At 42.7% G+C, this 27444-nt stretch overlaps 1 protein-coding gene across 1 annotated transcript; it reads right to left on the reverse strand.

Annotated features, from left to right (window-relative positions):
• Nucleotides 1–1938: 1938 nt before the first annotated feature.
• Nucleotides 1939–23892, reverse strand: SLC6A20 (solute carrier family 6 member 20). Its single transcript, XM_048511199.1, has 11 exons — nucleotides 23707–23892; nucleotides 16546–16686; nucleotides 14725–14816; nucleotides 11612–11839; nucleotides 9669–9779; nucleotides 8344–8585; nucleotides 7376–7538; nucleotides 6437–6641; nucleotides 5774–5933; nucleotides 5273–5438; nucleotides 1939–4258 (listed from the first exon to the last, which is right to left on the reverse strand). Exons 1-11 carry the CDS (start codon nucleotides 23825–23827, stop codon nucleotides 4109–4111), a joined length of 1779 nt encoding a protein of 592 aa, XP_048367156.1. The 5' UTR covers nucleotides 23828–23892; the 3' UTR covers nucleotides 1939–4108.
• Nucleotides 23893–27444: the final 3552 nt, after the last annotated feature.

Raw genomic sequence — 27444 nt, forward strand, 5'->3', positions numbered from 1 at the left:
GGACCACATCCAGGGGTTCAGGCCAACCCTTGGGGGATGTCAGGACAACCTCTGGGAGGTGTTTGTGTGGATAGTTGGAGAAACAATGGAGTACTGTAAGGTGGTCAAAAGTCAGTTACAGAAGGGTGTAGCTAGGTTAAGATAATCAAGGGAGGCAATAATATCAGGAGTCTTGTGGATGAAAAAGAGTATTCAGTAGGACTACTGTATCATATTGAGAACACATTCTTCCTTGGCTGTGCACTAAAATGTGCTGACATGACAAGCAGGCTGTGAGTATGAGAACCACAAAACAATTATTTTAGGTTGACCTGGCTATTGTCAGAGTATGTACTTTCCATATCTGCAATGCCTTTTAAGCTGGCAAGTGGGCAGCTGTACCTGGGAAGCCCCCCCCCCCCCCGCTATGCCAGGATGCTATAGTAACACCTGGGTGAAAGTAACAGTCCTAACCAGGTGCCAAAAGATATATAGGGGCAGCACTGGTCAGACTTCTAGTAAGAGGGCATTCTATAAAGTCACTGGGGGCTATTACAGAGAAAGTCCTCCCTGCAGCTCCCACCCCCTCACTTTATTGGGGGAAGGAACTGCCAACAGAGCTCCCCCCCTCCCCAGTGACTTTAACACCTTGGCCGGTCTTTACGGCAGAAGGCATTCCTGCAAGTAGGGTGGTACCAGGCCATTTCGGGCTTTATAGGTCATAACCAACATGTTAAATTGAGCCTGGTAGCAAACGGATCCAGTGCAGATTCTTCAGTACCAGCGTAATATGCACATAACCTGGGTTGTTAGCAGCTGAGCTGCACCATCCTCTACCAGCTCCAGCTTTTGGACTATCTTCAAGGGTCGCCCCATGTAAAGTGGATTACAGTAATCCAACTTGGAGGTTACCAGGAGGACCCCCAAATCTCTCACTTGATCCTTTCGGGGCAAAATCACCCCGTCCAGGCAAAGGTGACCCTCTATGGACTGGACCTTAGAACCCAACCCAAACAGCACCTCTCGTCAGGATTCAACTTCAATCAATTCACCCCCATCCAGTCCAGGCAGTTCTCCAACACCTGCACTGCTTCACCTGATGAAGATGAAAGTGAGGAACAGCTGGGTGTCATTGGCTTGTTGATGGCAATCCACACCGAACCTTCTGATGACCTCCTCCAGTAGCTCCATATAGTTGTTAAATAGTGCAGGGGACAGCACCAAGCCCCTGGAAACTCCACAGTAGAGGTTCCAGGGTTCCAAGCTCACATTCCCCATGACTACACTTGGAAAATACCCACTGAGGTAGGAGAACCACTGTAAAACAGTGCCTCCCATTCCCATCCCCCGCAGGCAGTCCAGCAAGATACCATGCGCAATGGTACCAAAGGCTGCCAAGAGAACCAACTAAGATACATGACCCCTGTCCCTTTTTCTGACAAGGTCATCCATCAGGGTGACCAAGGCAGTTTCAGCGCTGAACCCCCACCTGAATCTGGGTTGATATAGATAATCCATTTCTTTCAATTATACCTGTAGTTGACCTCCCAGCAACTCCAGGATCTTGCCCCAAAAGGGGACATTGGCCTATAATTTCCCAATTCCTTTTGGTCCAAGGTGGGCCTCTTCAATAGGAGGTGGACCACAACCCAGAAGCATATTGGGGGGAAATGGCGCCTGGAGAAAACTCCTTCTTTGGGTGCCACCCTGCGCTCGGGGGTGTGGCCCCGCCCACAAGCCCTGCCTCTGTGCAGGCCGGAGCTTTTGAAAGCACAGAGGGGGCAGGGCTCAGGGACAGGGCCACATCCCCGGCCTCCATGCAGGCCGTCTTTTGAAAACCAGCTTTTAAAAGCAGGGAGGCAGGGAGGGTTGGGGATGCCACCAAGCCCCCCTGACCTCTGTGCTTCCAAAAGCTCAGGCTTTAAAAGACGGCCTGCGGGAAGGGGGGGGGGGGCTTGGTGGTTGTGGCTGGGGCACACGCTATTTGGTCATGTGACCAAAACCCGAGCGCCCAGGGACATGGGTGACCCCATGTCCCTATAGATGGCATGCTTCTGCACAACCTCTTTCAAGGCGGATGGGGCCACTCCCCCTCTCAGTGAGGCATTAACCATCTCTTGGACCAATATGGCCCACCCCCTGCCAGTTTTAATTCGCCACGATCCTGGGTGCAGCCCATGGGTCGGATTCCTACAAGTAACTTGTCCACATCCTCAGGTGTCAGTAATTGAAACTAATCCCGGGACACCTCCATAGGAACACTCATCCTGTTGGAGTCCATCTCTCTGAGAATGTGAGCAATTTTATCCTGGGAGTGCCTAGCAAATGCTTCACAGCTGGATCCCAGGGAAGGCATCGTCACTACTTTCCCAGTGCTGAGAAGCAGCCCATTTACCACCCAGAACAACTCAGCTGAACTGCTACTTGCAGATGCAGTGATTGCAGAGAAAACAGCCTTCTTCACCACTGCCACCTGGTAGGCCTGATGATGAGCTCTTATGAGTTCTTACCCATGTCTGGTCCAATTCGCACAGAGATTTCCTTCACCTGTGCTCTAACCTTGGCCCTTTCCTCTTCACTGCCCTCAGTTCCACAGTATACCCTGGGGACCTCTGGGATCCATAGGCTGAGCAAGGGCACCTTGGATCGTGTCCATGGCCATTTGCATCTTGCCACTCCACAGGGAGATTAAGGCCACAGCAGGAGTGCCAGACATGTCAGCTGGGAAATCCCCTTGAACCATAAGAAATCCATCGGATCCCATCTTGCTTCAAGGGCGGACCACTACAATGGATTGAGCCTGCAGTGGACGAACAGTCTCAAATTTCACCAGATAATGATCTGTCCATTACAATGGTTGTATAACATACCCCCCACCCCCACTAACAGATCACTCCCTGCCCACTTGGTGACAAAAATCAGGTTGAGGGTGTGTCCTGCTGCATGTGTTGGGCCTAAGATGTACTCAGACTGCCCTGTGGTTGTCACTGTGGCCATGAGTTCCCAAGAAAATGAGAATGAGTCATCCTAAAAATGGTGATTGAAGACCTCCAAGTCTTGGAAGCCTCCAATACCATCTCCAAGAGTGCCCCCATCAGCTTGGACAGGGATGTTGTTGGGCAGTAGGGTGAACAGTAAACCAACAGCAGCCCCATTCTGTCTCTATGATCCAGCATCAAGTACAGTCCCTCTATCCCAGCTACAGAGTAGAACAGAGGTGTATGGGGTGGAATTGGTGCCAGGGAACAAAACCTCCAGGTGCCCCTCCCTGCGGGTTGTGGAGCCCCGATGCCCCCCCATGTAGCCCCAATGACGTCATCTTCGGGCTCCCTTGGCCCCGCTCACACCATTGTTGGGGCTATGTGGGGGCAGGGCTACACAGGGACAGGGCCGACAACTATCTGATCTCATGGGGGACCAATTTCGCGTCCCTCACAGGACCAGATTAGTTGTGCCCGGGGACATGGGTTACCCCTCTGTCATGTCCCACCTGTCTAGGTTGGTGTTGTACAGTGTAGCTGGGCAGCCAAAGCTAAGTTATTGCAGGATTTCCCACAGCCTATCACATTCTGGAAACTGCTGTTGACTTCATATCACTTGAAATATCTTAATGCTGTACTTACGAATATTGATAACTCAGTGGTGAGCAATGCAAATTCTACAGAAATTTCCTAGGATCTATCAGGAATATACCTTCCATGAACTGTAAAAATAACTTGTAGTTATGTATGATGCACAGCTTGACTCCACATTAGCCCACACAGTGCAGTTTTCCTGATTTCCAAGCCTTTCTTCCAAGCACTAGAGATACAAAAGAAACAAACTTCCACAAAGACAAAGAAAGTCTTACACAGGCAGATGAAATTGGTCAGTGTATACCACTTTGTAAAAACCGATTGTCTTCTTGAAAGTTGTCATTCTCCAGACTGACCTTTTCAAGACCATCTCGAACCACTGTCAGCTACAACTTGTGTGAGCCAGTACAGAAGCTGCCAGGAGGGTAGTTTGGTTTGACAGTCCCCAAATTCTGCATGTTTAATCATTGCTGGTAGTATCTGCAGGACTCTTCTAAGTGCACTGGAGAAGCTGCAGCTGTTCTTGAAGTTCTCTTAAATCCAGCTGTCAACGGTCATTCGGCAGTTAATGCATTTCCCCTCTTTATTCTTTTTATGATCAAAGTTACTAATGCAGCCAGGGGGATGCACATAGTGGATGCTGCCACAAGCAACCCAATAACTGCTAGAGCATTACTGGGATAATCTTTTGTAACCAGTTGACCCTGCAAAAGACAATTATCCAGAATGTAACATTGCAAACTTTTTTAATGCAGTGAAGTAATATATGTGCTACTTTTATGAACAACTTTTTCTCGTGTCTTAAAATACTTATTTTCAAGCCACCTGCACTTCTTTCATTCAGGAGAGCTAATCTCTGCTACTTCATCGCAGAAATATTCACACAGCTCTGGAGCTTTCCACAGCATCTAGCCTTGCATTATTTTATTTAGAAAATGTATATGCTGCCATTTCACAACCTGCTGAGGGTGGCACACACAACCACACAATATCAAATCATAAAAGCAATATAAACAGTTGAGCCTGAAATAACAACAGTCCTTGAGCTTGGAGCAAACCATAAAAACACTTAACTAGATGGGTTCCACTCGTTAACTAAAAATATTTTGGCCTGGTATTAAAAGGGAGGTAACCTGTGTCCCAGGTGAGCCTCAAAGGGCAGCACAGTCCAAAGGCGAGGTATCACCTCGGAAATAGCCATCCCTGTTTTTACCGCTCATTTCTCCTTTGTAGAGTGCAAAGACCCCAGCTTGAGAGGAGGTTCTTGTAGGACTGCAAATTCTTGTGGGGTCCAGCATCACTGAGCAAGAATAAATTAGTTTAAATGTGCCATGCAACATATGTTCTTTAGGTGTCCTTTGCTTGATAAACCTCGTAAAGACATTTTGGGTCCGACACTGCTGATAGCGATAACAAGTATAAATTAGAATGCTTGCTAATGGGAGTAGGCCTTCATGTTACATTGTCAGTTGCCAGATTTTGCTCATATATTTTGATTATTGTCTCTAATGTAACAGAAGCCCTCGGGAAGTCTTAAATATTAAAAGCTAAATATGCTTGCATCAAGTTCCCCCTTGCCCTTTTCGGTGTACAACCTAAACAGTTAACTGCAGCATTCTGATGTCAAAATTTACCACCACTGATTTCTGTGCTTTTCCCAAGCTGGTAAATTCCAGCCTGCTGCCAGTTAGCTTTTTTCACAGCCGTATGTAAAATACCTTTGTTGCATCCCATGCTTGGTACCTCAGGGTCCCTGTGCTGATGTAGTCTGTGATGTAAAATATAAATAGGCTTACAATTAGCACAGGACTAACAAAAGCCCACAGTATCTTCCAGTACCAACTTGGTTTATGGCCTATCATCACATGAAGATCTTCCCCAAATCTACCAAAGAAAAGACAAGAGAACACATTTTGTTGAGCACAACAAGCAATCACAGTGTAAAGAGTCATGAGAAGTTTTGGCTGAGAAAGGTGAGGTATATACAAATTGAGCAGTGTATTTTTTTTTCAAATGGTTCCACTCCCATTCCTGATCTAAATAAGTCAATAAGTATTCGGTGGAATGTGAAATTGTGCACTTTTTTCAAAGAAACACAGAAGAAATATCAGGAATACCAACTTCCCAATTTTTGTGGTATAAATAGCAGATGCACAAAATACAAATGCAACAGGATAGTGGTTTGAATAATAGTATAATGATGTGAAGGGTGTTCTTACTTTTTTAGCCCATAAACGTAACAAACAGCAATGGTTTCCACTAAGACAATGAGAAGCAAGGACAAAGTAGCTGCGTAATCATTGAAAATATCGAACCAATAGCTACCAGCCTCAAGGGTGAACACAAGGCCAATGACGCAGTTCACAAAACACACACCACCTGTGAGAGTAAAACAAGCGATTGGAATCTTAGAAGGACAGAAAGCACAACACTCAAGAGACTTTAGAAATAGCCATTCTCATTCACACTGCAGAAGCACATTCTGAGTGTTCAAATGCTGGGCTGTTTGGTGCCATCTTAATGTACGAGAGTAATTCAGCAGTTGGTCAGAGTTATTAACATTACATTCATGCCGGTACCTCTTTCAAAAGTGAAAGGAGACATACAGAAAAAAGACCATTTTGGAACTGTGGAAGATCTTGGTGTCAAGCTGCATGACTGTCTTTTGCCAAGCGCAAGAGACTCATAGGTGGAATGGCTTCCACATTCTTAAAGAGGAGGTGTCTGGAAGTGCCACTGTGGTCGCGCATACAATTAGGGGGCTACACATGTGGCAGCGTTATCCCTCAACATTCCCTTACAGTTTCAAAGGTATCCATTTGTACCTGGTCACCTAGTTGACTTTCACTGTTTGGGGTATGTTTAGGAAATAACTGGCTTACCTGAGATCACCTCTTTGGGCAAGTGGGTTGAAAGGAATTCACTGTCGGTCAAAGGCGTGAGGATGGCTGCCGTGTTCCCCAGCATGCTGCCTATCCCCAACATCAGCAACATGATGAAATAGAGCACTGAATACAGCTGTGAGACCTCCATGTTCTTGATTGCTTCAGAATAGACTATGAATGCCAATCCAGTCCCTTGGACTGCCTGCCCAGGAGAAAGAAAGACCAAACAGCAAAATTATGGATAATGCATTGCCATGCTCAAAACATCCTTTGAGGGGTGGAGGAGGAATACCTGCCAAAAAGAACTGGTGGCTACTGTTTTTATTATTGTGGATCAAAACTCTAGCTGAGAATCCGATTCGCAACACACTTACCCATCAGTGATTAATATTCTACTCTTGAGAACAGATTGGATTTGCAATCCATATACATAGTGCTCTTTTGTCAGGTTCCATGTCAGCCTGTTTCCACATTAATGATACAATGCAATGATAACAAACATCATTGAAATAAATGGGGTTGAGCATTTAATGTGCCCCTTTTTATAGGGCACTAATTTTTGCTGGATTGTGCCCAAAACTTTGCATGAGCATTGTTGCAAACTCTCCTACATACACAGATACACTGTGATAAATAAACTTGTATAACGGCATGTGAATGGTTGATGCTAACAAAAGAAAAATCTCTGCCATCCAAGCCTACAGTTGCAGCTTTAAGAATACTTCTATACATCACAAAACTGGTCTCAGGTTGTATTTGCATAGAAAAGGTCCTTAGTTAAATTTGTGAGTCACAGAAAAGTTAGATGGCAGATACTCCATAATAAATGCAGAGCATGCGTCACCAACCATAACTGATTTCCATGATGCATTAACAGCCTGAAAATAAAGTTTTCCTCTGTTCAAATCATTTATAGAGAGATATTTAAAAGCTCACTGTATTTAATTCAGCTTCCAAGCTGCAGTTCCTTATCTGTGGAAACAGTTCTGCATATTCACTGGGATGAGCAGACGCTAGATAACTTTTCATATCTTCAAGGTTTGTTGCTGTTATTGATCCTTCTTCCAGTTCGAAAGCATTTATAAGCAGCAAGATCACCCTGTCAACAGAATTAATTTGGACACTAAGCAAATAAAGTAGTTTTTGTACCACAAAATGATCCGATGACTTCTAAAAAAAGAAAGAAAACCATAAATTAAAATTGAGATGCAGATCATCTCAGTTTTATGTCCACTAGTGGTGATGGCCACTAACCTGGATAGTTTTAAAAGGGGTTTGTGCAGATTTATGGAGAAGTCGATCTATGGCTACCAATCTTGATCCTCCTTGATTTGAGATTGCAAATGCCTTAGCAGACCAGGTGCTCGGGAGCAGCAGCAGCAGAAGGCCATTGCTTTCACATCCTGCATGTGAGCTCCCAAAGGCATCTGGTGGGCCACTGCGAGTAGCAGAGTGCTGGACTAGATGGACTCTGGTCTGGTCCAGCAGGCTCTTTCTTATCAGTGTCTATCTTGGCTCAAAAATGGTCAGAAAAAAACCATGTATAAACTTTTTGGGTCTGTGTGTGGCAAAATCATCTTTAGGAGCCCTCATACTGGGCCAATTCAGTAAGCATTTGCAATATTTGAAAGCACCCACAAGGGTTGGAACTAGTTCGGAATGAATCATTAGTGTAACACTTTGATTAAGAAAGTGGGTATCTCATCTTGAAAGGGTTCGTTGCATATTTGGCTGCCTTTCCAACATCTCATGCCAGGGCTCCAAATTAGATGGTGGAAACCCATCCCCCCCCCCATTGGTTTTGTTTGTGTCGCCATCTTGTTGATAAACAAACAACAGTCAGGCTAATCACAACACCTTTTCACTTGCAGATATAAAGCAGGGAATTGAAATAAAAACCTTACTTGCTTAAGCAGCTCTCGTAGTTGTAGGTTGCCTTAAAGCCATAAATAGAGAAAGTTACAATGCTGGCAAAGATAGAGGTGCTGCTGTTGATTAACGAGACAATGATGGCGTGTCGCTCGCAGTTGTTGTTTGGTTCGTTGTAGCTGGCAAAAGCGATGAGGCTTCCAAAGCCAAGCCCCAGAGAGAAGAAGATCTGGGTGGCTGCATTAATCCACGTCTTGGGGTTTGCCAGTTGCTCTAGCTGTAAGGCCCATAAAAAAGAGACTGGCATTATTGTACAGAGACTGATCTTCTCAATGTGCCTGTAGGTCAGATCACTGCAATTTAATGGATGTAGACTAGAGAATGAGTAACAGGAAGCCAACCTGCTTTCCCTATCTGGTAAAATTGACTACTTCTGAAGTGGCTGTTGACAGCCTGATCCTATGAACATTTACTTGGATGAAAATACCACTGTGTCCAATGGGTCTCATTCCCAAACCAGTCTGAACTAGAACGGCAACCTTACTACCAATAAAATCAAGCTGGTCCCAGATGTCTCAGCGTTGTGAGCAAGTATTGTGAGAATCTGCAGTTCTTCATTCCAACTCAACAGTAAATCCCTCCTTCCTTTTAGGTCTCAGCATAATTCTGCTTCTGGCCTTGCCATTCAATAATATTCCCTATAACTGAACTCATTAGATCTTGTTGCAAGGAGAAGGTCTGAGTCAGACCACTGCAATATAAGAACCTCTATGTATATAAGATTTTCCCCCCAGAGAATTACATTTCAAAGTGCCATGCAAAATTAAAGTAATCCCAGGTTAAAATCGATGAATGTTAGAGCAGATCCCATGTATTTAGCTCATATAATTTTAAAAACATATTTCAGTTCTTCTGACTTTGTGTTGGCAACCAGGACATTAATGTGCCAAATCAATTGTTTTGATCCAGAACCCTGTACATGCTCCACATGTATACACAGAGCTCTGGTGCATTTCTGCTGTTCCATTTCACATCTGTAGAGAATGCGGTTCTGTCCACGAATAGAAGTAAATGGATGAGAGACCTCCATGTATACATCTATCAAGTCTCTCGTTTCTGCAGACATCACTAGATGGTGTAAGGATGCCAGGGAAGAGAAAACCAGGTTGTTTTCAGATAATTTCATCTATTGTTATCTTATTTTCTTTTCTAGTGGGGTTATAATTATATGAATGATAGGTTTTCTGGCTCTTTCATAGGCCTAAATGTCTAGTACAAGAAACACACAGGGGTGAAAGGTATCTTTTTATTGTGTTGAAAGGTTTTCTAACATTTGTCAAGCAACTGACAGAGTGCATACCTTTGGTGTAAACATGTACGTCAGTCCATTTGCAGCTCCATGGAGTGTCAGACCTCTGATTAAGTATACGATGAGGACTGCATAGGGCAAAGAAGCTGTCACATACACAACCTGCAAAGAAATCACCAACAAGCTACACTTACTAGTCACACGCCACCACTTAAACCTAGAAGAGGAAGAGTTTGAATGTATACCCTGCTTTTCTTTACCATTAAGGAGTCTTAAAGTGGCTTACAAACTCCTTCCCCTCTCCACATTGGATACGTTGTGAGGTAGGTAGGGCTGAGAGTTCTGAGACAACTGTGACTAGCCCAAGGTCATTTAGCAAGGTTTCATGTATAGGAGTGAGGAAACAAATCCAGTTTACCAGTTAAGAGTCCACCCCTCATATGCAAGAGTAAGGAATTCAACCTGGTTTTTCAGGTTAGAGTCCACAGCTCTTAACCATTACACCAAAGTGGGATGTGGATTTTAAATGTTAAGCAACTGTTCTGCTTTAGAGTGGAGTTTGAGGATCTTGTGTGTGTTCATGCTCTAACTCTGGAGATGAGTTCAACCCATAAAAGGCTTCAGGCCTCTTTACTGTCAAACAACCATTCTTTTCTGTATAATCTTTTGAGTCCACGAGGCAGACAGAAGTCATGGATTTTAAGAGGAAGGAAGAACTGCTCTGTGTTACTGCTGAAGTAATATTTAGGAGGCAAAATTGTCATGCTTCAAATTCACCTGTGAAAGCACATGCCCAGAAAGCCATATTTCAAATTTTGAACGTTTAGTAGATGTTGAGAGTTTATTAGTACACTGTTAATCTTCCTCCACTCTAATAGAGAGATCCAGGTATGCTCAAGTGAGTACATAGCTCTGTTTGCATGCAGCGTGCCCCTTACATTATACTGAAAGAAACTGAGCTGCACGTGCATTTTTTGGTATGTATGTGCCAAAGATGGGAGTTTCCAACCCACCAAGTCCTTGCAAAGGTGATTTTATTTCTCTGACTTCAAACCTGGAACCCTGGAATAAGTCTCCTTCTGACAATTTGACCTAAACTGAGTTTGGACTCCCACATACACAGTAGAACACACCAATAAAAGCAACAGGCTTGATTTGAAAAGATTAAAGAAATGATTGAGGCTTAAGCAGAAGGCAAAAGACTAGCAGGTGCAATAAAATAACAAAATCTAACTTCCTGACCAACACTTGCATACATGAAGGCAAGCCAGTTGCAAAAGCTGCAAAGCTGCAGAAGTATCAAAGCAGTAGGTGGGAGAGGCAGAAAGATGGTCCCTGGCCCATCACTGGTCCTGGTGGCTTGGAAAAACTTGCGCCAGATGGTTATAAGTTAACTTTTAGGAAACTGGACCGCTGATAGATAATAAGCCAATCAAGAACATGATCCAAAAGATGATTCTCAAAGAGGAGCAAGATTCTTCCCTCCAATCTGACATCCCTGAAGGCAGTTAAGCCAGATCATTTTGAAATACAAAGGTGAAATCTCAAGGTGAAATCTTATCTTGGGAACAGCAGAAGAATTCTAAGTCCTTGATACAGAACTCTCCCCATGTTATTCTTTAACACATAGATGACATATCAGGAAACAGGCTATTGCTTCAAATTTACAACATGGCCATACGCTGATGTTTAACTGACAGGTTGATTGTGACAGAGGTGACAATTTCTCTTGACTGAGTGTACATATCAGGGCCCCCTGCTTAAATTCATGGAAGCTTCTTGTGAACCAAGAGATGCTACCTTTTGCATTAGCTTTGTCACCTTTAAATCATCATCAGATCAGGGTTCCTGCATTTTTTACTCAAACGACAAAGTGGTGTTTCTTTGGAAGAGAAGAATTAAATCCAAACTGATTTTAATTTGCTTCATGTCTGCTAAAGCTGATCACTGCAAGTCCTCATTAGAATTTAAATCAGTCGCAGTACTCTTCTTACCTTTCCTGTGGACTCTGTTCCTCTGAGAATGCACAGATAGACCACCAGCCATGCCAGGATAAGACAACCTGCTTGCTCCCATTGGATGCTCCCACTTTCCTCAATGGATGGAGAAATATTCAGGGTTTTCCTGTACCAAAAGTACTGAGTGGACGATGCCTTCTCACATTCCTCCAGATAATCAGTCTGGTTAATATTCAGTGGACAATGTGCCCACGGCAAAGGATCCTTGTGATAAAAAGCAGATATGAATGCTCACTTTCCCGTAAATTCGTTGACTGAGGTTAGCAGTCATGCAAAGAATGCTGGTTAGATGAATTTGGATGAAATGCAGCATCCCATATCAACTTTGGGAGTGAACCATAAATCCTTCACTACGCATTGAACAATCTCCCTGCAATGGAATCTATGAAGTCTAGACAATCTGCATATTCTGACACTGGTTATAATTCAATTTGCATAAAATGACGGCATTCTTAGATTAACTTCTGATGGTGTGAGAATATACAGACTTTTGAGTTTGGCTGCCTTCTGAACTGGGCAGGAGGAAATGGAAATGACTCACAGGAATATACAGAACAAAAGTTACATATTAAACCAAATATATTTAGCTCTTATGAGTTCTAATCACAAATCTCTGCCTCTTCAAACATAGATGATACAATACATTATTTTGACCACAGAATTCTATTAATCAACAAAGTGTGCAATGATTGTTTGAAAAGTTAGGAATTTTTGTGATTAGCTCTCTACTTCCCCTCAATCAACTGCCTGATGAAAAATCATGCATAGTCTAGGAGCTTGCATTTTCCTACACCATCAGAAGGGATTCCAAGGAATGCTTTTCAGGAATAGATGCAACAACACAGAGTCAAACTGCATTATTTCATTCATAATCTTTACCTTCACAGTAACTCTGGTTGCCAATTCCACATGGGGAAATTCCTAGCAATATGGGAAGGGGTGGGATTCAAATAATTTAACAACTGTTACAAGCACCATTTTAACAACTGGTTCTGCCGAAGTGGTGCGAACCTGCTGAATCACACCACTGAAATGGGGGAGAAGCCTGGGGGGCAGAGATTGGTGAAGGGAGGGACCTTAGTGAGAGATAATATCATAGGATCCACCCGCCAGTGCAGCAGTTTTTTTCCCACAGGAACTGTCTCTGCTGACTGCAGATCCATTGTAATGCTGGGACATCTCCAGGCATCAAACAGAAACTGGTAACTCTAATGGTACCCAACAATTCAGAGAAACCGCAGCAGAAGGATTTTACAAGATTGATCCAGGTTGAACTGAAAGTTCTGTTAATTCTCCCACTCTTATGAGTCTTTGATAGACAAACATCCTCTAAACTCAGGCAAGATGAGTTGCTTCTAGTCCCTGAGCTTATGAAAAGCATTTCTAGAAACTAACTGAAAAACAAAATCTACATAGATGAAGGTGTTTTCAAGGTAGGTGCTGATTTTGAGGGTTGGGTTGAGGATGGGGTCACAGTGTCAGTGCTACAAGTTAACAAGTTGCTTGTTAGATTGTATATTGCTAGTGCTGTTATATATTACCTCATGTTCAAGTGTCATTATGCAATTCTAACACCTCAAGAACATTATAAAGGATACTCCTCATCAATAAAACCCAGTGCATGCCTATAGGGAAAAAAATTACAGCCTATTGGAAAATACTTTTATTTTACTGTTATCCTGAAAGAGATTAGAAACATTTTTGCAAGGCTATTTCCTTGTTCAAAATAAATAAAACTTGCTTTTCAGCTTAACATAGATCTATAAAGTGGCTCGTGCAAATTAAAAATAGAATACATAAAATCCAAAATATTGTATGCCAGTATTCTATACTAAACATATAATTGGTTTTCTTTCCAAACAAACTTTAGCTAAACATTTTGGAGAATGTTATTTGCATCAAGAAGGGCTAGAAACTTGCTTTCTAATAAAAACGAAGGATGAGATTATCTGAATTCAGCGCCCACTGACATATTCTAGTGCAATCATTAGATCACAGTATAAAATATCACAATATAAACATTCATATTCTAATATTGAGATGTTGCTGACTTCAATTTGTTCAACCTTTATGCTTTCAAAAAGCATCAGAGCTCTTTGAAGCTCTCTTTCCTGAAGATCTCTCCTAGATTTCCTGTCAGTAAACCAGGAGTAGACAGCTAGCTACATATGGGCAATTCTGTCCTGCGTTCAGTTATCAGACAAAGTACGCGATATTATTGACCTTGATGAATCAATATCAGGAAGCCCCATTCTAACCTAGAGATCGCAGCATAACAAACAACTAGTATTTCTGGCAAATACTCAATTCAGAGGCAATATTTGGATATAGTGATATTTGGATATAGAGGCAATATTTGGATAAGCGACAGTGCCTTACTTTGAAAAATATAATTAGACAACTAAACATATGATAGTATCAATACAAGAATCTGCCTTATACTGAACTTCAATTACCCTGTATTATTAATTATTATATACCACCTTAGATAGATCACGGGGAAGGTAATGCCTTTTTTAGTAAACCTGCTGAAACTAGGGATCTGCAACAAATATACTAAACTCGGATTTTGATCTTAATTGATCTTAATTGAATTGTACCTTGACTCATAATTCTTTTGTTTTACATCTGAACTGTTAAATTTTTAATTCACATTATCTGTTTTTTATACATGATCTGTGACGCTGGTATGTATAACTATTCATAGATGGCAAGGATAACTTTCTTTAAATTCAGTATTCGTGCTACTCACACCTCAACATGTTATGCCAATAAAGATTTTTTTTGTACTTATACTGAACAAGAACCTTGACCCTTGGTCAGTATTGTCTGCCTAGCAGCAGTTCTCCAGTGCTTCAGATTGAAATCTTTCACAAACTCCTTTTTAACTAGAGATGCTGGGATTGAACCTGGGGACCTGCCGCACACAAAGCGCTACCACTGAGCCATTTTAGTGGCCCCTTTTATATTGCAGGTTCTCCAGGTGTCTATGCTGAAAGAAGACACGTTTGCTGAGCTGTTCATAATCCCAATCTTGGACGGAAGGAAGACAGTTGTGTGCACTTTATAGATAGTATTCTATTTCTCACCTGGAACGAATGGAAGAGGTACCAGAGAGCCCAAGCGTTTATGACATTGTAGTACATAGAGAGGAAAAAGGACACAACTACGCTGGCAATTCCTGAAAATACAAAGACATAAAGTCAGGAACACTGGCCTTCACCTGAAATCATCTTCACCTGAATCATCTCTCAGAACTTATTGCTGCTTATTTATTTAATGAATTTATGTACTGCTTTTGGGGGACCTGAAGCATCTTATCATGTTTTTCTTCTCTTCTCCACTTCACCTTCACTGTGAATAGGTTACAGGTCATACTGAGAGTCTGATAGACCCAAAAGGGTCATACTAAAAGTATAATGGGCCCAAGGTCACTTGACAGGTTCCCATGGCAGAGCAGGGATTCAGACTTACTTCTCCCAGGTCCTAGGCCAACATTCTAACCACTTCTCCATGCCTGCTTGCCCATACTTATTCTCCAGACCTGTGGATCAGCAACTGAAGTCTGGTCCCACATGGCCTCATTCACTGAAGTTACAACAGTGATGGTGGAGAGTTATTTTTTTTCCGGCTGTTGAGCTCACTGCCTTGCTAAGCATGCCAGGCTCCATTCTTGTAGGCCTTTCATAAACAAGTCAGAACCTGGTTGTTGTGAGTTTTCCGGGCTTTGTGGCCGTGGTCAGGTAGATCTTGTTCCTAACGTTTCGCCTGCATCTGTGGCTGGCATCTGTGGCTGGCATCAACTCACAACAACCAGTTGAATCCAGCCGTGAAAGCCTTCGACAAGTCAGAGCATATTTCTGAAAGTTTCAAATACTGTTTTGGCTGAGTGCTTGTCTGAAGGGGTTCAAAAGAAAGTAATCTGCAGCCAAAGAAAGGATTTCTACATATTCAAGGGACTCTCTGGGTATGTATGAAAAAATAGTTTCTAAATTTTAAAAGAAATCCAAGAAGCAGCCTGAAAAAGACTGAGTATACTCCAAAAGGCATTGAATACACAGTGCACCTGTGAGATCAAAAGAGATGAGTACTTCTAAGAGCTGGTAAATTAACCTGCCCGAAAAACATCATAGGATCCTGCTTAGACAGATTTGTGCCAGGGGAAATTTTCCTGAACAAGTAGTCGATTTGTCTTGCATTGATAATTTGACTGGAATTATTATGTGTTATACAGAAAGGGTCTCAGCAAGCTGAAGATAAGTTGTTTTTTCTCCCCCTGAATGCTTGTTTGAAGTAAGTAATGGACAATCACAAAGCTCAGTTCCAACAAGATGTTCCAACAAGATTCCTGAAAGCTATTCTTAGGTTGGATGAGGGACTAGGAATGTTTGTTTTGAACAGGGTCACAATACCCACAAAAAAGAGTGCTTTGAATCCAAGTCTTTTAGAAGGTCAGGAAGAGGTAAAGGCCAAGAAAATGTCTTATCACCCAACCAGGCTCTCACCACAAGGACTTCACCTTTGTGGTACCATCAGCTCTACCCTCCAAAGCTGCTATTTTATTCAGGTAAAAAAATCTCTGTAGCCTGGAGATCATTTTTAATTCTGGGAGAACTCCAGACCCCACATCTGAAAGATAGGGTGATACGTTCTGCACACGCTCAACAGAGTCTTGACAATCTGGGAAGGCTGAGCCATTCCTTAGGGCATAGGTGTCAAACTCGTGGCCCTCCAGATGTTATGGACTACAGTTCCCATCATCCCCTGCCAGCATGATGCTGGCAGGGGATGATGGGAAGTGCAGTCCGCAACATCTGGAGGGCCGCGAATTTGACACCTGTGCCTTAGGGAATCAAGAAGAATTCTATAGGAACCAGGGGACCAGAAAAGTAAGACTAATGAGAACTCACCAACACCACAGAGGTAAGGACTTATTGCTTTCCATGCCCCAATGCTTCCTTGACGCATGCGCTGTCCCACTGCCAATTCCAAGTATATCAATGGCATCCCTTCCACAATTAACATAATTAAATAAGGCACTAGGAATCCACCTGCAAGGGAAGCAAAGGATCACATGCAACAAACTTGGATTTGTAATGCAATTCTATGCAGAGTTACTCCAGTCTAAGCCCAAGGAAATCAATAGATTTAGACTGGAATAATTCTGCATGCACTTCTGGAATTTTTTAATATTAGCAATTTAAAAGCTAGGTGTAAAGAAGTAAAGAGAGCACATTGTGAACACCCCCTCTGCCAGTCACCCCTGGAAGGTAAGTCACCTTGGCCTCGCAGGAGCTCGGCTATCCTTCTGGAACAAACAGGACATGACTCTGGCATCTATTCATAAGCTCCTTACTTCCATCAGGTAGTTAACAGCACTCCTGTCAGCTTAAGCCCCTGCTCTACACCCATCCCTCCCTGATCCCAAATAATACCAGAGTGTAGCACTATACCTACTATTACGGTATATAAATGTAAAATACTACACTTAAGCAGAAAAAATGAAATGCACAGATATATGATGGGTGACACCTGGCTTGACAACAGTGCATGCGAAAAGGATCTGGGAGTTCCATTAGATCACAAATTGAACATGAGTCAGCATAGCTGGGCTACATCAAAAGGAGTATATTGTTCAGATCAAGGGATGTAATAGTACCACTCTGTTCTGCACTGGCCAGACCTCACCTGGAATACTGTGTTCAGTTCTGGGCACCTCAATTCAAGCAGGATATTAACAAGCTGGAATGGGTCCAGAGGAGGGCAACAAAATTCTGAAAGGTCTGGATTCCATGCCCTCTGAGGAGAGGCTTAGGGAGCTAGGAATGTTCAGTCTGGAGAAGAGAACGTTAAGGGATGACATGATAGCCATGTTTAAATATTTGAAGGGATACCATGTTGAAGATAGAGCAAGCTTGTTTTCTGCTGCTCCAGAGATTAGGACAAGGAGTAATGGATTCAAGGTACAGGAAAAGAGATTCCACTTAAACATTAGGAATAACTTCCTGACAGTAAGGGCTGTTTGATAGTGGAATACACTGCCTCAGAAGGTGGTAGAGCCTCCTTCTTCGGAGGTTTTTAAACAGAGCCTGGATAGTCATCTGTCAAGGGTATTTTGATTGTGTAATCCTGCATCGCAGGGGGTTGGACTTGATGGCCCTGGTGGTCTCTTCCAACACTTTGACTCTATGATTAGCAGCAAAGTTGGTGTCTTTGCTAAGGTATGGAAATCAAAGCTCAAGCCAACAAAGAATATTTCATTAAATAAAATAAAAGATAAACGGAAACAGTCAAAGTTAACATTATTGCAGAGATCACAAGACATTGAAAGAGTTACTTATGATTTTGAAAATTGAGAGCAGTTTGGTTTTGTTTCCTGTTAAGTGCAATAGACTCTTCGTTGTGATTTATTTTTGTAGTTTAAAATAAATAAAAGATAAGCAAGAACTAAAATACATAGAGAAAAACCATATGCAATCATAATACTTAATGGTCCTGCCAGTGCTGATGGCAGTGCCATTTGACCAAGGAAATGATGTCAACAGGTAGGGGTTCTTCCATCAAGCCACTATCTCTGGTTGTGATTGGTCCTCCAATTCAGGTCCAAGTCTAGCATCCCCTCCAGCATTGTTTGTACTACTCAGTGAACTCCAGGGTTCTTTTTAATGTCTGAATCTTCTCCTGATCATCATAACAGCAGCAATCCATTTCAAGACAATTAAGAGACCGGAAGAATGCTTGGAACCCACTTTCTTGGCTTGATGCCTCAGTGCAGCTAGTAGTGAAGGAGTGACAGGGAAACTTCAGAAAGAGAATGTGATTAAGTAGAGTCTTTCACACAGTTCAGGCTGAGCAGCTGTTGAACTGTAACTAAATGTCACAAGAACATTAAAAGGTAGCCAAGGGAAGAAGAAAAAAGAGTCCTGTGCCACTTGAAAGACAGGACTTGGAAGCTAGGGGGGGATGTTTTGTTATATCAAGTTCTGTGCTTCTTTTTAGTTGAACATAACTGCTGCAGAAGCCACTTAAAAGGGGAGAGAGCACCTTATGGAAGGGCAGACTCACTATTCAGCTGAGAGGGAAAGTTCCTTGGTGGACCCCTGCCTGAGGGATTGCTGCTAGCTGGAAGCATGTTCAGCTGAGCTCTATGAGTCCAGAGCTGTAGGGGGCCACAGTTCAGATCTGGCCAGCAGCACACAGTGGCTGTTGGCTCAATACTGGCAGTGGTACAAGAGGAGCCAAGTCCAAACTGAGCCCCCCTTCGCAGCCCTGCAAGTACTCAGCTTAGCTTGTCTCTTTTTGTGTGTGTGCCGTCAAACCACATCTGACATGGGGACCCTGGTGGGGTTTTTCGAGGCTGGAAACGTTTGGAGGTGGTTTGCCGTTGCCTGCCTCCGTGTCACAACTGAGGTGTTCCTTGGAGGTTGGCCATCCAAATACCAGCCAGGGCTGACCCTGCTTAGTTTCTAAGATCTAATAAGATGAGGCCATCCAGGGAGTATCCAGATCAGACCAGCTTGGCCCTAGGTCAATTTCCCAGTCCTGGGAAGAGATGATATAGTTTAATTATGCTCCCTCCAGCTGTTTTCTTACCCAAAATTATCATCCCTAAACTGTATTGTAGAAGGCTTTCACGGCCGGAATCACTGGGGTGCTGTGTGGTTTCCGGGCTGTATGGCCGTGTTCTAGCAGTATTCTCTCCTGCCGTTTCACCTGCATCTGTGGCTGGCATCTTCAGAGGATCTGAATGCTGCTAGAACAAGGCCATACAGCCCAGAAACAACACAGCACCCCATCTCTAAACTGTTTTATCCTCAGGTCTCACTACATCCTGCATGGGGCTTTGAATCCGAAAAAGAAGGTAACTCCTGATTGTCTGAACCAACCTTTTAGTTCTAATAGAATAAATAAAATATTGTTGTTTTTTACAGTGCTGCTAGACTTTTGTTTTATCTTATCAGAACAGTTTCAGTTCCTCAGAAATCTGTACCTATGCATCACAACCAGAACTGAGAGATCGATAGAAACCTTATCAATGAAATAGGTCAGACTTTGGTGACAATCTGACCATGTAGCCAGCGATGAATCCCTCCAGTAAATGGGATTGGTCTCAGGGCTAGAGTACATATTATGGATGTAACTGGAATAAAGGCTTTTTTAGATGAAAATTTGGTATATGATTGCAGTCTGCTACTTTGCATTTTCCTTGGGTGTGTGCACAGGTGCTGTTGCTTAGCGTCACATCCATGGCTGCATGGCATGGAAGAAAATCTTCAAAATTGGTAATGTGGATGCATCAAAGCCAGAGACTTAAATCCCGCCCCCTGGGTCTGCACTTTTTGTGTGTGGTTGCACATTTGGGGACCCCTACACTTCTTGATCACACCATGACATAAGGGGAAGGTTGCTATGAAGGATACCATTTCAAGAGCATCTCTGTGTGGCACAGAGGCCCCTTCCGCACATGCAGAATAATGCACTTTCAATCTACTTTCACAGTTGTTTGCAAGAGGATTTTGCTATTTTGCACAGCGGCAAAGTGTATTGAAAGCGGATTGAAAGTGCATTTGTGGAAGGGGCCAGACACTCCAGTGACGCTCAGGAAAACATTATTGTGCTAAAAGCCCCTGAGTTTGACTTTGCAATCACCTCTGAGAGACCTGCTGACTAAACTGAAAACATGTTGTGTGTGTGTGTGTGTATGTGAAGTGTTTCCCAGTTTTCTTTTTACATCAGGCCAAAATATTTATGTAAATATCTATTATTTAGTATTTAATCTCCTGTATTAACATTCTTTGCAGCAGTGACTGTTTAGAACAGGCAGTGAAAACACAGCAACTGATGCAGAGAAGTGGACGCTTAGCCATAATCTGTTTTCCCCCCCCCTTGGGAATTATTTTGTTGCCTCCTGGCTGTGCCTTTATTAACAGACTCTTTGTTTAGAAGTTAGGTAACTTCTTCCAGGCAAAGGGGATTCTCAAGGTCCTAGCAGCCATGGCATTGCAGCAGTGCCTTTTACTAACAGAAGCCCTTGGGAAACTAGGGCCCCTTCCGCACACGCAAAATAATGCGTTTTCAAACCACTTTCACAACTGTTTGCAAGTGGATTTTGCTATTCCGCACAGCTTCAAAGAGCACTGAAAGCAGTTTGAAAGTGCGTTATTCTGCATGTGCGGAATGAGCCTATGACCCAATCTACAAAATACACCCCACATGTGCGGGTGCACAACCAGACTCACAGACGGATACATCAGTAAGACCCAACTTAAAAAGCACTTCTTCACTCAGCACCACAAGCAAGCACTTTGTTGGGCGGGAGAAGGAGCTTCCAGTTAAGGTCAAGAGACTGTTTGCCCTGTGAACTTTGTAATGTATGAATTGACTTATCCATGTAGTAAACAGGTGTGTCAGATGAAAACTGGGAAGATCAGGACTGAAATTATCCCTCAGTTATGAAGCTCACTGCATGACCTTGAGCCAGTCATGACAAATTCTAATATGAAAAAAGAAACAAAAGATGGGAACTAGCAGTTCCCAATGGCCTGAATCACCCAAGGAAGGAAGCACGTTTAACTTGCATCCCTCAGAGTACAGCAAAAATCAAATCAAATGGTTGAACCCACAACAAAAAAGCACAATCAACAAGATGTAACCATTTGGGGAAACCATTTGGAGGAATGTATTGCTCAGTTTCCAGGTGATAAACTGGTGAAAGAAAATGTAAAAGTACTGAACTAGTGCCTATACCAGTGGTGGTGAATCTATGGCACGGGTGCCAGAGGTGGCACTCAGAGCCCTTCTGTGGGCACGTGTGCACAGAGTCCATCATGTGGCGGGACGGAAAATCACCCCACTTCCACACATCTAGACTGGCCTGGGCATGATCCTTTATCTGGGAGTAAACTCGGTTGCTAGCAATGGGGCTTGCTTCTGAATAAACCCTCCTAGGTTTGTGATTCACCCATTCGAAGCATTGCATGGTTGCTTCACCAAGCTTACTCCCGAGTAATGCGCACCTCGGAGCCAACCGTTTTTTCTAAACTAAAACCTCAGTATTCAGGTTAAATTCCCGTGTTGGCACTTTGCAATAAGTGGGTTTTGGGTTGCAGTTTGGGCACTCGGTCTCGAAAAGGTTCGCCATCACAGGCCTATACTTTGTTTCTCTAATGTTGGCATCTTCCTGCAGTGGTAGGCCTCCTCCTGGAGAACCATGAAAGAGCCAGCGGAGCAAAAATGTAGGAACCACAGGTGCTTGTTGTAGCTGCCACCTAGGAAACGACTTGAGAAAAATGTTTTTTTATTGTTGTGAGCAACCTGGGCATGTCTTCAGATCTTCAGATTCACCTGAAGAACATATGCTCAAAATATTGAAAATGGTGACACGTTCAGATTTTGAACAAAACTGTTAATAAATGGGGTGTTCTTGAACTTCTGGCTTGTCTCTTTATTTCCTCTTCTTATCCTTTGAGTCCCTGCTCCCAGTTTCTGCTCCTGTGTGGCCCAGCTGCACCTTGGACAGACATACAGTGGGGAGGGGGGCAAGAAGCAGTGTTCCATCCTTTCTGAAGTCCCCTGACATATACAGAGAGACACTTGGAGGAATGGGATTGGAAGACTCAGGAAGGGAGGTGATGGAGGAGAAGGATAAGCAGAAAAGTGTAGATATGAAGGGGCAGTTTCATAGGATTAGTCAAAGACAGTTCTTCCTTTTCATGCTGGCGTTGCATTACAATGCACCTTCATAGCCTTGAGTGGAATCAATGCATCTCATTTGTCACCCACATGAGATCAGGAGAGGGCACAGCCTCTGTCCAAATTAGGGTGGTACATACTCCCATTTTCCAAGACAAGGAGAAAATAAAAGGGACACTATCATAAGTTCTAGCAGTTTTGTAAGTGGCTGATATTTTACTGTACAAATTGCAATGGGATGCTTAATGCAATGGGATTTATATATTTATGCATTTTAACTAAATAAGCATTATGTATGAGAACTCAGTAACATACTTGCATATTATACATTACAGATTCCTCTGAAGAAGCTTGGTGGTGAAAGAAGTAGGGGATTCTGGGAATTTTAACTGAGTTATAAAAAATATTTTTACTTTATTTTACACCATTTTGTAACCCTTTAGCCAAGGCCACGTGAAAATGCGATGAGATTCATATGAGATATATTCCGCATCCAGGGCTGTAGAGCCCTCTGTTCACTAACTTGCTGCTCCAATGAACAATCCTGGATTACAGATATTGAGATAGATTGTTCTGTTTCCGAGGCCCCTTCCGCACACACATAATGTGTTTTCAAACCACTTTCACAACTGTTTGCAAGTGGATTTTGCCATTCCACACAGCTTCAAAGAGCATTGAAAGCAGTTTGAAAGTGCATTATTCTGCATGTGCGGAATGAGCCTGAGACTCTGGAGAGCCACTGCTAATCCCAGCTGGCAATGCTGAACAGGACTGACTATGGTCTGACTCCAAAGCAGTTTCCCATGTGCTGTATTAGGTGTTTGTGCACAGTTTTTATAGGGTGGTATTTTCATTGGTTTACATTTTGGCCAATATAACAGAAATGCATTTATTACAGTTGTTTCCGTGACTATGATTAATCATGACTATGATTAATTTTGTTAGTAAAAGGAATTCTCTGTTTAGAAGTTTTTCCAATCCTGTGTTTCTATAAAACAACAAGAAATGGAATTGATTTCTAGTACATCGCACTATTTGTTGAACAGTCTCCCTCCATATGGAGTGGGAGAAGTTTTCAGAAAAACAACTTGCTTTGAAAAAAATGGAAAAGATCAAATCTTGTCCACAAGCTGGCAGTCTAACAGGACATTCATCGATATCAAACAGGGAAATGGACAGCATATTAAGAGTAGGATCTTCTGCATTGTTCTTGCCTCCACAAAATATGAAAGCAGCTGTTATTTTCTCCAGAGAAGGGAGTTTATTGAGCACCCAGAACTATTCTGAAAAAGACAAACCGGGCTTTAAAAAAAGTAATAAAGGGAGATGCCCCCTTGTTCTGTGTCCAGAGGCAATCAAGAAACTTTAACTCCACTTACCTCCTCCATACATCTGACACAAATAAGGAAACCTCCATACGTTCCCCAGTCCTACTGCATAAGAGATGCAGGCAAACACAAACTGGAAAGGGTTGTCCCATAATGGCCTGGTCTTCTCCATTTCCACTGGCTGAAGTGAAATGGGTTTTGCCGTCACTCCTTCAGGTACTCTTCAAGCCCGGCTGGAGACACAGCGCCAATCCAACTCTTAAAGGAAACATGCTTGCCAATTGCCAGCGAGCTTTTAAATTACTAATCTTATTAACAGGCACTTTGTAAAGTGGGGAATGCTGGTAGATAGACAGACACAGAGAGAGAGAGAGAGAGAGAGAGATCAAACTGTTAAAACCAGCTATCACAACCTCTTATTATCTTATTTTATACCACTTTGCCCCCCCCTTACCCCCCTTCTGTTATATTACTATACCAGGTGCACTGCTAACTTTAGGTGTGTGAGATAAAGTGGACTTTGTTTATTAGCGTATCTTCTTTTACACACACAGAATTCCGTAATCCTCTACCAGAGAGGACATCAGTTCCAAATCAAGACTCCTAGATTTGAGTACCAACAGGCTTGTGCAAGCTTCTACCTGAAAATCTTGTCAATCTCTTGAGGTGTTACTGCTCTTGACTAGTTGTTCTATGGCAGACCAACGTGGCTACCCTCTAAAATCAGGATCCTTTTTCTCTGGATCCAACAGAATATGTAGTGGGATATACAAGCACCCTAGAGGATGGGGCGGTATAAAAGTTTAATAATAAATAAATAAATATATGGGTTGAGGATAACAATGGGAGCTGTGGTGGGATTCAAATAATTTAACAACTGGTTCCGGTGGTGGGATTCAAATAATTTAACAACTGGTTGTTTACAAGCACCATTTTAACAAGCCGGTTCTGCCAAAGTGGTGCGAACCTGCTGAATCCCACCACTGCATGGGAGTCACATATAAGAAACCATATACATTAATTTACCTTGTGACCTGTAATGCCTTCCCACTCTAGTATGAAAGCTGACACGGTTCCCAGAGTTTTGAGATGCATTATAGCTAATGGTTACAGTGTTGGTTCTTTCAGCATGTCAGACTTAAAGACAATAACTAAGCTTTAACAATTCACTGTTTTTATCAAGGAACAGCATCCAAACTCTGCCTGTTAAAAATAATACATTCCCTATCGGATGGCCTGTCTTGTCAGGATACCTCCCATCCCTTTCCCTTCAAACCCAACTTTCCTGTGAGACTGCAGTTTGTTGACTGTTTTTTCCCCCTGCTTCAGCAGTCCATTCAATCCTTTGAATCCAATTGGTTGGCACTGAGTGGGGAGTAAAGAGGGCGGGCTCTTCTCCTGTCAATCATGCAGGCATTCTGGACAAAGTGGGTTTGACTGGCTGTTTCTGGGAAAGAGCTAACCTTTGGGTATTTCGTGCCCCATGCTGGCTTCAGGTTAAAAACATTGCACAAGTTAATACCAGGAACAACACATGGGGTTTTGGCTACTCCTACCTGTCAAGGAGCAGGCAAGACATCTTGTTTTTAATAATTTGTGATATGGCTCTCAGCACAGCATGGTTTGGGTTAATGCACTCACCACCTTACAAATAATTAATTCAATTTGCAAATTACCTTCCTGAAAAATGGTTGTCCTGAATCAACAGAAATCAGTGACCTTTTTTATCAAATGCAAATGAATGCCCATGAAGACTCCAAGCTGACTAAATAGGTGTTGATTTACAGCCTGTTTCCTGCACATGTGTATTATGTGAACATCAAACATCACAGTGACTAGGTAGTGAGATCAACCGATTTGCAAAACATGTCTGTTATTATTATCTACAATTTGTCCGCTGTCTAATTGCTACTAGGATGTGTGTAGGGTGAATCAGTGCACATTGAACTACTTTTTGATGTTGTGGGGCTGGATTTTTATTTCATCCCTTTTGCAGAATTAAAATGAATATTCCACAGCTGGAGTTAATTTGAATTCAGTGCCAGTCTGGGAAAAAGCCTTGAAGAGATAAAGATTAACCGAACGACACCTGCATCTGTGAATCGCTCAGTTGGTTTGAGCTGGAAAGTTCTCCTGTGAGGACTCCTTTCACATTGGTAGGTCTGAACCAAGTGCTCCTGCAGTGATGCCTTGAACTATTTGCAGGGGCCACTCAGGTTGCCTCTCCCCTGAGCCAAGTTAACTTCCCACTCTGCCCCTGTCCCCAAGACATTTATTTCATTATTTCCTAGGCCCCTTCCACACATGCAGAATAATGCACTTTCAATTCACTTTCACAATGGTTTGCAAGTGGATTTTGCTGTTCCGCTGTTCCGCACAGTAAAATCCAGCTGCAAAGTGCATTGAAAGTGGATTGAAAGTGTATTATTCTGCCTGCAGAAGAGGCCCTTGTTTCCTTTGCCAGCTAGCTCCAAGAACTGAGACCCGTTTCTCTTTTGCTGTAACATTGACTGTTCTCCTTCCTGTACCTGTAATTATACATAGTGTAAAAGGGCGAAGTTTAACTGCTTGATTAAAGACCAATAAAGGTACTGTTTACTAGAATAGGGACAGTAACTTTATAAACCTGGCAAAATTCCAGCTTTGGAGGTAATAGCTTTTCTCTTGCAGTTTTGACTCGTGGGAACAAAACAATTCTTGCACATTTCATTATGGTGATTCAGTTGTCCTGCAGCAGTGATTGCTTTTAAACAACTGGATACAGCAGAAACCTGGATGTAATTAAACTATAGAGAAGACCTGATGAAATGTGAACTTAGGATGATTCCGCATGGGCCAAAAACAGCAGTGTGAAAACGGAGTGAAAACAGTATAAACCCTTTTACACCGTTTTAAACTCTTCTACACCATTTTCACACCGTTTTCACACGGCTTTTGGCCCAGCCTTAGAAGACCAGTGTCAGACTCATGTTCTAGGAAATACCATATGGCTTGAGACAAGTGCTTTGTTAACATGACTGTATATGATAAAGATAGGCTGAGTAACTTGCCATGTTACCATGGAGGCCAGTTTAAGGTTCCTGCAGAAGCCAAACTGGAGTTGCATGCCCTGGAAGGAGGACCTTTTCTGTGATAGCATCTTCCTTGCACTACATTGTATTACTGAAAGCCCACCAAATTATTTTTCTTGGAAAGCTAGGAAAAATTATTATTGTCCAGGACGTTAGACATAACTCCTGTAGTTTTACTTTCTGCTGTTCCTCCTGCAAGTTATTTTAGTTGTGTTTATTATTGCAACTGATCTTGCAGCTTTCTGTCAGATTTAGATACAAACTGTAACTGTTAGCAGACCAGGTGCTTGGGAGCAGCAGCAGCAGAAGGCCATTGCTTTCACATCCTGCATGTGAGCTCCCAAAGGCATCTGGTGGGCCACTGCGAGTAGCAGAGTGCTGGACCAGATGGACTCTGGTCTGGTCCAGCAGGCTCTTTCTTATGTTCTTAAGCTTTATATGCTATTCTTTAAAATGGTATGCTAATGTTTAAAAAACATTCTGGTGTGGTTCATGGCAGGGATGGGGGTACCAAACACTAAGAGCTCCATTGTAGAAACAACCATACGGTACTTTTGGGAACAGTTCAAAGCACTTTGCACACATAGATAGTAATCCTTAAAAAAAACATACCTCTGTGAAGTACCATAAATATTATCCTCTTTTTCATATAGGGGTTGAAGCTGAGAGATGGTAACTAAAGTCAACCAATGAACTAACTACTGGTGGGGGCTATGCT

This window comes from Sphaerodactylus townsendi, linkage group LG11 (genome assembly GCF_021028975.2).
Source record: "Sphaerodactylus townsendi isolate TG3544 linkage group LG11, MPM_Stown_v2.3, whole genome shotgun sequence".
NCBI classification, from domain to species: domain Eukaryota; kingdom Metazoa; phylum Chordata; class Lepidosauria; order Squamata; family Sphaerodactylidae; genus Sphaerodactylus; species Sphaerodactylus townsendi.

Excerpts from the sequence above, each read along its gene's own strand:
- SLC6A20 (XM_048511199.1), bottom strand. The coding sequence starts at position 23,827 with ATGGAGAAGACCAGGCCATTATGGGACAACCCTTTCCAGTTTGTGTTT. Across the intron at positions 16,687-23,706 it reads GTGTCAGATGTATGGAGGAG|GTGGATTCCTAGTGCCTTAT; the intron begins GTAAGTGGAGTT and ends CTTCCCTTGCAG. Across the intron at positions 6,642-7,375 it reads TGGAAGCTGAATTAAATACA|GCAGTCCAAGGGACTGGATT; the intron begins GTGAGCTTTTAA and ends TCTCCTGGGCAG.